The sequence below is a fragment of the Rutidosis leptorrhynchoides genome, chromosome 6 (genome assembly GCF_046630445.1).
Source record: "Rutidosis leptorrhynchoides isolate AG116_Rl617_1_P2 chromosome 6, CSIRO_AGI_Rlap_v1, whole genome shotgun sequence".
Taxonomy (NCBI): Eukaryota; Viridiplantae; Streptophyta; class Magnoliopsida; order Asterales; family Asteraceae; genus Rutidosis; species Rutidosis leptorrhynchoides.
In genome coordinates, this window is record NC_092338.1 from 128,654,401 (window position 1) to 128,665,941 (window position 11,541).

General features: G+C 34.9%; 1 protein-coding gene across 1 annotated transcript; it reads right to left on the reverse strand.

Annotated features, from left to right (window-relative positions):
* Positions 1 to 364: 364 nt before the first annotated feature.
* On the reverse strand, positions 365 to 7,729 carry LOC139852355 (K(+) efflux antiporter 2, chloroplastic-like). The gene is made up of 20 exons (XM_071841635.1): positions 6,141 to 7,729; positions 5,776 to 5,947; positions 5,602 to 5,692; positions 5,261 to 5,397; positions 5,128 to 5,187; positions 4,910 to 5,029; positions 4,473 to 4,541; positions 4,124 to 4,189; positions 3,778 to 3,867; positions 3,409 to 3,513; positions 3,199 to 3,327; positions 2,875 to 3,084; positions 2,560 to 2,709; positions 2,215 to 2,268; positions 2,040 to 2,098; positions 1,783 to 1,849; positions 1,482 to 1,658; positions 1,287 to 1,343; positions 842 to 916; positions 365 to 618 (listed from the first exon to the last, which is right to left on the reverse strand). Exons 1-20 carry the CDS (start codon positions 7,727 to 7,729, stop codon positions 496 to 498), a joined length of 3,600 nt encoding a protein of 1,199 aa, XP_071697736.1. The 3' UTR covers positions 365 to 495.
* Between the last annotated feature and the right edge of the window lie 3,812 nt (positions 7,730 to 11,541).

The following is an 11,541-nucleotide window of genomic DNA, read 5'->3' on the forward strand; positions in this document are numbered from 1 at the left end:
CAATATTGCTATGGAGGAAACAAATTGGAATGTGGAGTCCCAGAAAAATCGAAATCAGAATGTTTTAAGGAAAAGAGATAAAGGGAAGGGCATTGATGGTGAAGGTAATAATAAGACATATTCCAAAGATAGAATTGAAACAAACAATCCTTTTTATGTATTAGTAGATGATGAGGGTAATGGTGATTGATGTTAAGTTTGTTAATACTGCTCCGAAATCAGGGTATTCTACATCTCGTTAGTCTCTTACTTTATATCTAGTATAGGTCCTCGAGTTTCGCTCAAATTAGTGTTACTCATGTTGTAATCCTCGTTGTATCATTTCCTTATCAATAAAATTATCTTGCTTTTCAAAAAAAATGAACAATGAATAAGTCTTCCTTTTCAGCTATATACTTCTGTACAATCTGTGTACCATTATCCAGTTCTTATACTCGTAATTCTTTTTTTTTTTTTTTTTTTTTTGTTTACCTTTTATATCCATTTTGAGGCAGTTTATATTGCAAGTGTTCCTTCACTGATTTGGTTATCATCAGAAGAAGAATCTGAGGATGATTTAGGTTTTGACATGATCCTAGAGAACCCATAACCAAGAGAACTTCCACTTGTTTCCGAGAGCTGCATAATGTATCATCAACACAAAATGCTCAATATTTGGTCAAATGGAGAATCAATAATTACACTCCGTATATCTGACAAGCTAATTTGTTATACTGAGTGATAAACTTGATTAATTTGGACAAAATGTAAAAACTAAAAGGTGTTAACATGTTATCAAACCTGCCTTACACCCACCCATTTTGGGATCTGTATTTTGAGGTAATAGAGTAAGATTAGATACCTCGGTAAGCTCTGATAAATGTCGGGATCTGAACTCGTTGATAGTGGCTGCTATCTCTGACATTGGCAATTTAGCCTATAAAACACAGGTTAAAAACCATATTAGAAAGAAGAAAAAAAATGTTGAAGCAACAAAGAAATTAATAGTTCTTCTAACATTTAATTAATTGTACGTAACATAGTATGGAAAAAACCATTTAGATTTTGTAATCTGGATTTAGATTAAATTAAACTAACTTTGCAAGCAAAAGATGCCAAGTGAACATGTTTAGCTAGGCCTGTTCAAAAATATCCAAATCCGTTATCCGAAAATCGAATTACCTGATACAAATCTATCCGAAAATTCGGATACCCGAATTTACGTTATCTGATTTTTTGGATCAGAATCGTGATATCGATTTTAAGATAGTTGAGATAAAAGTTTAGCCAGTTGACTAAATACTCACTTGTGCAAGAACAGCAGATGCCAACTGCAAACTAGGTTCTAAAGTCTCTGGCACGACCTGCAACATTTTTTCAAATCAATGTTAACGACAACATGTATGGTGTGTACATTTTATAGACAGTGTAAGGATCAAACAACAGTTTTTGTAGACACAACTAAACAGAAACTGAAGTAATTAAGTTTAATAGTAAAATACCGCTGTGGCCCCAGCCTTCTCCAAGTTTAGTCCATGATCCACATCATGAGCACGTACAAACGTCTTAACATTGGGGAAATACTTGCTGAGAGCCCAAACGGTTCTATAATTTGCACCAGGCGAATCTAAAGTTATAGCTGCAGCACATGCTCTATGAGCCCCAATTTTATGCAAGACCTGGAAATTGAGGTGAAGACAAAATTGGTTTAGAGTGTCAGTTTGCAAGTTGCAAGATTTTAATTATGATTGAAGTAAAGTTTTTTTATTAATTTAAACGTTGATTGCAGAAAAGTAAATTCACCTCTCGACTACCAGCATCACCAAAATAAACAGGAAGGTCAAGTGCTCGTCCAACTGATACTCGGTCACTTACACAAAGAAAATATTTAATTGTAAGCAGGCTTGTTACATATTTGAATCATGAAAAGGTGTTAATTATCTTTTTGTATACACATGAAATCGACTTATTGCATCATGGCTTGTCCATCAGAGTATAGATAATAAAATGAAATAAAGTTAAAACTATGTGTACAGGTCGGAAAGAAATATATTTCATACGTTCTCACGTCAAGTGCAACAAATGGGATTAGTCTCTCAGAAAGAAGCTGAGCAATGATCTGAAAGGCATGAATAAACCACATTCGACATATCATAAAATAATGAGAGTAAGTATTGTTCCTGTTCATATTAAAAGTTAGTAATTTTGGTAATAATGATTATAACGGTACTATACCTGACCAACACGTCCAAACCCGCATATAATAATATGATCTTGCAAGTCATCCGTCTGAAAGAATTTCAATAAAATATGAAAAATCAGGCTATAAATAAATGCATACAGGATAGTCCCATTGTAAGCAATATGTGGAGATATGTAAACAACACCTCCTTAGTTCATTATATGCATATACTATGTGATAAATTAATATGTGCATATACTGAAGAAATTGGTACTGCAAAAACACATATAACTATGTTCATGACATGCAAAATGTTTCATTGTTATGAGTCAGATATTATATTATGCCACTCGCTACAAGTAAATAACAGTGAAATTTGCTCATGTAAGGAAATTTACCTCACTCTCATCCGGTAATAAGCTACGGACATCATGCTGCTCAAAACGAGATGCTATTAACTGGCCTCCAGCAGCTAACCATGGTGTTAGAGCCATTGAGATTCCCACCACTAGAAACAGCAAAGAAGATAACTGAGGAGTCATAATACCCTGAAAAGGTCACATCTTTAAAAAGTCAAACAAACGAAAACGCTAGCATAGCAATGAAAAAAGACGTGTCAAAACAAAGATGTTTCCACGCTTATTTGTGGACATGCAAATTCAAATGTCAAATTGTTGATATCAATTAAGTTAACATAGTTAGCTGAAACTCACCTGATTGACAGCTTCACCAAATGCAACAAATGCAAATTCTCCACCAGGTGCAAGTAAAAGACCAACTCTAATTGCAGATATTAATGAGACACCAAAAAGTCTACCAACTGCAGCTACCATTATGGTCTTCCCAACAATTAAAAGTCCTAAAGACCCCATAATAACAGGAAAGTTTGAGACAAGAAGTTTGGGATCGATCGACATTCCAACCTGAGATTAAGATAATGTTGTCATTGATTGAAAATATCATAGCAGTTAGACCTGATATCTACAGTGAAGCTTCGTAATACACAGATTGATAGCAAGACCAAATATCAGGCATACCGTCATGAAGAAGAGACCTAATAGAAGGCCACGATATGGAGCAATATCTGATTCAACTTGCAAAGAGAATTCAGTTTCTGCAAGTAGCAAACCAGCCAGAAAAGCTCCCAGTGCCATTGAAAGACCAGCCTGCTCCATTTAGCATGAATAAAAGGAACTAATATACTGTATTAATTACAAATGTAATGACGAAAATGTAAGTTCACTTACACGGGCAGTAAGTAGACTAGTTCCAAGAATGACCAAAAGTGTATTTGCAGAAAAGATTTCTGCATTTTGCATTTCTGCAATTTGCTTGTAAATTGGGCGTAGCAGCTGCAAACAGCAGGATGGAGAAAAGCTCAGTAGCTGACACTAAACTCATCAATATTTATACTTAAATTTATTGTTAAGCCGTTTGACCTCTACCCTTTTAGCTATAGTTAATTTGCCCCGTTTCATATAAGACACAACCTAGCTCTACCGATTTTTGAAGTAAATGGTTCAAAATTGCCACCTCCACTAAAAGACCATGTGGGAGAGGCTACTATAGGCGCTTCAAGGAGTTTTTCAGCAATTTCAGAATTGTAGATAACTTACCAACCGCCCTCCAGCAATAATGGCACTGATAGCAACAATTGCCTTTACAGCAGCCAATCCAAGAGCTTCAGCAATTGCAAAGAAGCCAATCTGAATAATGTAAAAAAGATGGCTCAATGATAAAAGAAGTTGCAACTTTGTGATCAAGTTAAAATAATCAGATCAAGAATAAGAGAAGTGGCAACCACGTTATTGAGTTACCAACTCAGTTTGATCTGAAGGAGATCACTAATGTTTAACTCTAGAGGCATAAAAAGATTGTTGATAGTATTGAAAGAATAAACAATGCATAAAAAATAGAAGTAAGTTTCACTTGATGAATGGATGTACCGACGAACATACTTACCCCTCCTTTAGATGAATTCGGTGAAATAAGAGGTATGAGAATCAGCAAAACAACAACGGCTAAATCCTGGCAGGAAAGAGATATATTAGAAGCAATGTATTATTGAAAATATTATAAAACTTTAATTAATTCAGACTTGCGCCCATATAATTCTATATGTATCATCTGACTGGATGAAGAAGGGTCAAGCACAATTTCTCTATGTATAAAACATACTAAAGCTCCTCAAATTTCACAATACATGATGGGAAACAAGTGACATAGGTGGTGCAAAACCATTTGTTACATCTCTTAAGGCGTCAAAAGAGTAGATACTTATTGCAAAGTCTTCATAGTTAATACAGTATACCTGGAAAAGTAAAACAGAAAATGTGGCTCGACCATGACGTGATGTGCTTTCCCCTCGCTCCTGCAATACCTGCACAACACATAAATGTATATAAACTTTATTGTCACCAACGGTGAGAAGGGAATCCATATTAGTGATCAATATGTCTACTCGTAAACTAAAAAACTACAAAAGAGTCATCATTATTTTGAATTCAGTAGTGTCCTGTAAGGTCCAACAATAGGTGACACTTGTACCTACACTTCCAACAGTTTTCTCAAAAGCAACTGATCTAACCTTTAAGAAGCATGAACCTGAAGGACAAGGATTTGATAACCATTGCCAGTGTTACAAGGAAAAGGAAAAGAAGCATACAGGCACCCTTATAAATATACTATATGACATATTAAAATAATTGCATATAACTGCAGTACTCAGTTTTTGCTATCAATAATCACCTGAAGGACAACTGCTGTAGATGATAATGCCAAACCATTACCAATGACAATTGCAGCCGGTCCTAGCTGTCCACAGACAAAATGGGCTATTACGCCTACCACTGTAGCTGTCACCAACACCTGTGTTAATAACCAAGGTTTCAGTACGTGGTAGTACAATACAATATCAGTAATGCAGGCTTGTTATTATTGAGATATAACAAAATATTTGCAGTTACCTGAGCAGAGCCCAATCCAAAAACATATTTCTTCATGGAACTCAGCCTTTCAACAGAAAGCTGAATGAATATACAATTTTTAAGCTTAAACTCTCTTCAATAATGATGTTAAGTTAGAATGATCTTTTCATACCTCAAGGCCAATATTAAAAAGCAAGAAAACGACTCCGAATTCTGCTATTGCTTTTGTCGCATGAACATTACGTATAATTGAGAGCCCATAAGGTCCAATCAAGATGCCAGCAGTCAAATACCCAAGAACGGGACTTCCTAAACATGCAACCAAAACGGAAGTCAACATTTAGCGACACATACAAGAATCTATAAAATTCATAAAAAAAATATCTGGGCAACAAAGCATGTACAAGATATCACATTAGTAATTAGTAACACTAGCAAAACAAGATGAATATATCATATATGTTGGTAATGTTCTGTATCCACCACTAGTTGGATAATATATATCTCAAATACCTCCAGGAAGTTTCTGAAATATAGGCACAAAGATTACACTGCCAAGCAACAACCACAATATATCAAAAAGAGAAGCTTCTTCCTCGTTAACCTGCAGATATTAAACACAAACTTAGGAAGATCTGAACTATAACTTAAAAGACAAATGCTGACAAATTACAGAGAACAACAAACCTCTTGGTGTGGAAGCATCTCAATTAGCTTCTTAGCTCTTTCAGGTAATTTCTGTATCTGTCTTACCAATGGTGCAGTGTTTGACGAAACTTCATCCATACTGGTGGTGACTATGTTTGGTTGCTGAAGAAATTTACCAAACCGCCCTTCTCGTTTAGCATAGAACGCGAGACTGTCATACAAATATGAACAATATTAATCACGTGAAACCAACATCTGCACCAATGCTCTAAAACTTAAAAAGGTAAAAAAATTGTCTACAAGCAGAATCAAAGAATAATATTTAGCTAAGCCAACAGGGTTCATATACACATTCTCTTTTTGCATTTTCTTCTATAGAAAAATGACCTAGAAAAGATTGATACCTTGCACCAACAAGCAAGCACCCGACTAACAGCTTAGGCAATTCCTTTCTTACAGATTCACTAAGCTCCTGAAAAATTGCAGCTGGCGTAAACTCAGTACCATCTCCCTCCACGGAGAAAAACGATGCAGAAAAGAAACGAGATGATTTGTTCAATAGTGCTTTTGGAGAACTCAATGGTGACCCATCCTTTGTGAAATCCTTCTGAGTTTCTGCCTTTTTTGCTTGAACCCCACTCTTCGTCTTCTCAGGATCACTTTCAGTCTCTTTGGATGTTTGTCCATTATCTTTGTCAGTTGCATCAGAAAAGGTAGAGTCTTCAGACATTTGGCCTAGAATATTTAACTCGATGTCGTTTATTGGCTCACTTAAAGGAACCTCAACTGTCACATCACTGTCTTCATCGACAATGGTTTCATTCTCATCACCAACTGTGTCCCCATCTGAAGAGGATGATGCATTGTGTGACATCATACTTTCAGAACTATCTGCAAGGGAAATGGCAAGAACTTTTTCAGCTTTCTTCAATGCAATCTCAGCATCATTAACACGTTTTGTAGCTTCAACTTCAAAAGCAACAGCTTCCTCTGCTAAAAGCATTATGTTTGATACCTCTTCCTCTGCTTTTGAAGCATCTATTTGTGCTTTCTCTGCAAGTTCATTTAATCTAACAACTTCTCTTTGCAACTCTTCTTTTCTGTTCTGCAATTTAATCAATGCTTTCTCACAATTTTCCAAATTCTCCCGACACTCAGTCATATCCTTCTGAGCAGCTAAAAGAGTTTCCTCGTTTTTTATTAAATTCAAATTATCAGCTTCACTTGCATTTTCTAAGCTACCATCTTTCAAGCTTTTCTCTTTTATAAATTCTAGTGATTCAAGAGCCACCTGATGTCTAGCCTCAGCCAAAGAAAGGGCCATTTTTGCTCTCTTAATAGCTTCTTTAGTGGGATCCTCTTCTTTCACGATCTCTTCAATAGAAATTAAAGCCGAGTTGACATCATCCCATTTATTCAAAGCTTCATCTTTAAGTGCGATTGCTGCCTCTGATATCCTCTGAGCCTTAATCTCAAACATTGTACTATTGAGTTGGGCTATCTCCAATTCTTTGAGTGCCTTCTGTAACAACTCCTTTAATTCATCCAAAGTAGAAACATCTACTTCTGGTTCTCCCTTATCTTTTAAATCCTTCTTCTTTTCGGGACTATAATTAGTTTCTTCGTTCAAACTCTCTTCATCTTTAGTCTCAACAGATTCAATATCCCTTTCGTTACCATTTATAAAAGCGACTGAATCATTTCCTTGAGAAGCTGTTATAAATTTCCCGTTTGATGTCTTGTGTATACAAACTGAATGCCTCAGCCCACTGGAACTCCTCAAACAACTATCCATTTCACGTTTACTAATTCTAATTGATTTAAAACCATGACTAATAGAAGTAATCAATTTCCTTCTACAACCATGTTTTGAAACAAACCTTGTGTTGCCAAGTATATTATAACCAACAGTTGACTGTGAGTTCAGCTGCTCAGATGTTCGACAACTAGTACCTTGATAACCATGAATCGGAAAACTACATGAAAAACTCATATCTCCTCTCACTTTTTTTTTTTTTTTTTTTGACACTAACTGCTCACTAAAGCAACTCACATTAGGCTGAAATATCAAACACCTGCAATACACGATCACATATAGATAGAAGAACTCAATCATCAAAAGCTTGATTTAATATAAATGAGTGATATTATGTATGCAGTTACATACACTGATGTGACTATAGTTCTAAAATCAAGTTCTGATTCAAATTCCAGATCAGTTGATGTCAATGATTTTCAGAATGCACCCTAAAACATCAAGTACTCAAACCAAAGTTATAAATAAAAATTCTTTTAGTTAAAGTCTTATCATACTTAAGTGTCAACATCTACAAATTTTAGTCCCGACAACTATTAGGTTCAACACAAGAGTTCAACTTCTAAACCTACGTGAGTATCTATAGTAAATGCCAATTCAAGCTAGCCATAAACATGAAAACTAAAGATATGTGCAGAGTTCTTAAAATCGTATATAGTCATATACGTTTATCAACATACGCCATACAAACATTACAACAATCAATTACTCAACAACATCTATACACATGATATTGTAAACGTTTCATTATCGAATAGCTTTGACTCAAAAAATTCTGAATGCATCCCCAATACCAGTTATAATGAAAAACAAAATCAATTTCGAAAACCAAAAAAAGCTATCCATAGTGAATGCTAGTTGGAGTTAGACAGATACAAACGGCTATCGGGACATCGATGTATCTGCAGGTCTAAATCAAATTCCTATAATCTAAATCCAGTTTCTGATTAGTTTGACTTCAAAGTTGGTCAAAATTTACCTAGAAACATTGCAACAATCAGTGACTCAAGGCCAACGATAACTATACATGTCCAAATCATATAATTGGAATAGCCTAACTTCTGTTTTTCATAGTTAGACTCCATATCTACGCACTCTACACTCAGTTAAGTTTAATTGCTTTGACTATAACAACTCAACATCTAAACAATAAAGCAGATATACATATATCAACAAACTACTTTGAATTAGTCACAAAAATATGAATATTCACATATCAACTATCATTCAGATTGCACATTTAATCAGAAATCAAAGTTATAATCAGGACTTCCAATATTCGTCAAATTCTACTCTGGAAACAATAATGCAATCAATTACACAAAACTTAATCTCAATTACACATACTAACTCACCATAAACATAAAAAAATGCATACATAGACACTAAACATACAAACACAAGCAATATAGCTCATATAAGAGTGAGTGTAGAAGTGAAGATGAAGTAATGAAGAGTTCAGCTTACGTGATTGATTGTGAGAGAAGAGGAATACAATTTGAAGCACAAAGAACAGTCAATGGCGGATTGCTACACGAAAAATTAGGTTAAAATAGAAAAGGACGACGGTTGATGACGTAAGAGCGAGAGAGTGTTAGTTAGCAGAGTTTGTTGCTTGTTTGAAACAAATAGGGAAAAAAATGTATGATTCACAATTTTTCAATTTTTTTTATTCTTTATTTTTATACAGTACTAAAAATTTGTAGTACTCCTTAATACATCATCACTAGTTCATTCACTTATACCCCTTACAAAGCGTGTAGATTATTGCTGATGTGTCACGCAGATAATTACCCAATTAATTATTTTTCACCTGTTAATTTCTCACTTAATCTAGATTTATTAATTTAATTACAACGATATTACACGTGGCCCTGTTACAATCCTTACTTACGTTCAATTTTTGGGGTTACTATTAGGCCCCTCTCTACTTTTTCTCTCAAATTCGTCATCTCAATAATAGATCAAAAAGATTCTTTCATATTTTTAATCGTTAATGTTAATATAAGATTATATAGATTAAAATCCTTATCTATACCTGTCAATTCATTGAAAATATCAGGCTAATAAGTAATAATCGTTGAACAGATTATAAGCATCATTCATCTGCCGTCGTAGCTGTCGATGTTAACATCGTCATCGGCGCTGTTATCGTATACTACTTCGTCCCAGCCGATGCTGCTACCGCCACCGCCGCAGCTGATGTTACCGCCTCTGCCGCCATCCTCCACAACCGCTGCTGCGCTACAAGTACCACCGCCGGTTAGCCCGTTTCTTAAATTGTTTTTCTGTGTTTTCAATTTTCATCGCAGGTTTTTCCCTTTCATTATTTCGTCGTTCTGATTTTGCCCCTTTTTTCTTTTTAATTATTGAGTTTCTTAAATTGACATAGTAACAATTTTTCCTTGAAACTTACTGATTTTGGAGACTAATTTTTTTTTTTTTTGTTTACTGATTGTTATTTATTTCTGTTTGTTCCTCCATTTTTGTTTAACTAATATGACAATGATAATAAACCAGGATGATCAACATAGTATGTTATGTTACCTACTAGAGTGTTTACTGTAATAACCCGCCTTTTTCCGTTAATTTATTTTAACGCGGTCTTTTTTTTTAAATAATATCTTTCGTTATCTAAATTCGTATCTTCCGTTAATTAGCGTTTTCAATAATTCCATTATTTGATTATAACATCTCCCGTTTGCTCTCGCGTATTTAAAATAATTCGTTTGGTTAATTCACGCACCCACTTTTAAACTCGGGGGGACCAAAGTTGCCAAGGGGCCAAACTAGTTGACTAGGTCAACTAGTCAAACCCCACCACCACCACTCATTCACTTCCACCTCCCTCATCTCTCTTTTCTCTATAGTTCAAGAACACCATTTTCTCTCAAATTCATTCAATCATCATCTAAATCCGATCTAAGAGGCTAACATCAAAACAAATTGCATATTTGGAATCCTCTATTCATCCTCTACGTTTTGATACTAACTTCATCACTTTTGAGTAACTTTTCTAAAACTCTAGATTTCTCTAAATTCGATTTATAAACTTGAAATGGTGTTAGTTAGTGTCTATGGCTCATTAGGTTGATGTATATGTAATTTGGTTGCTTGATTTGCTTGTATGAGTAACTAGCTTGAATATGAAAAATAGGTTAGTTTAATCTTTGATTTTGGCTGATTAAATGTTGATTAAATATTAAAGTTCATGTATTAAATGTGTTACTAGCATCATTAGCTTCAATTTGATGTGTAGCTTGACTTGAAAAACTTCACTAACATGATTATTGATTTTGTGATTTTTGGTTAGGGTTTGATAAACTTAAATATGAACTTTAGATGCATTGAATGCTATGAAATATTGTTGGTAAGTGTTTAGTTGTATTGTATGCGTAATTACCTACGAAACGGTGTATTATATGTGTGGTTTAAGTTCCCGAATCACCATTTGCAATTATGAGCTTGAAACGCTAAATAATGATCATTCGACGATAATTTCGTTGTTGTTAATGATGGGTTTATTGATGATATGTGTTTAGTTGTATTCCTCGTTAAAATACGTTTCCAACGATATAAGATACGTGTTTCGAATGTTTACGGTTCATAAGTTGTGGTTGAAACAGTTTTAGATCGTGCATTTGGGAAAATTCAGCACAACACTGGAAACCAGGGCCTCCGCGATCGCGGAACTCCCCACACACAAACCATAGCGATCGCGGAGCAGTGGTCTGGAAGTGAGAAAATGGCTGTCCAAATTACTTTGTGTTTTCACAGTTTCACCCCCGCTTACTCGCAACTCCGATTAACATGAAACTTGGCCAACATGTTTATATATGACTACTAATTGAAGAAAAATTGTCAGATACCCGACCCGACCCCGTTGACTTTGACCAAGTTTGACTTTTAATTAAACTTAACAAAAAACTTATGCAATCGTTCTAAACTTGCTTTTATACTTGTATCTTGCATGAAACTTGACAACTTGA

What these genes read in the sequence shown, in the direction of transcription:
- LOC139852355 (XM_071841635.1), bottom strand. Translation starts at nt 7,729, where the DNA reads ATGAGTTTTTCATGTAGTTTTCCGATTCATGGTTATCAAGGTACTAGT. An exon ending in GGTTTGGACGTGTTGGTCAG is followed by an intron (nt 2,099 to 2,214) that starts GTATAGTACCGT and finishes CATGCCTTTCAG; the next exon opens with ATCATTGCTCAGCTTCTTTC. An exon ending in GTTGCACTTGACGTGAGAAC is followed by an intron (nt 1,850 to 2,039) that starts GTATGAAATATA and finishes TCTTTGTGTAAG; the next exon opens with TGACCGAGTATCAGTTGGAC.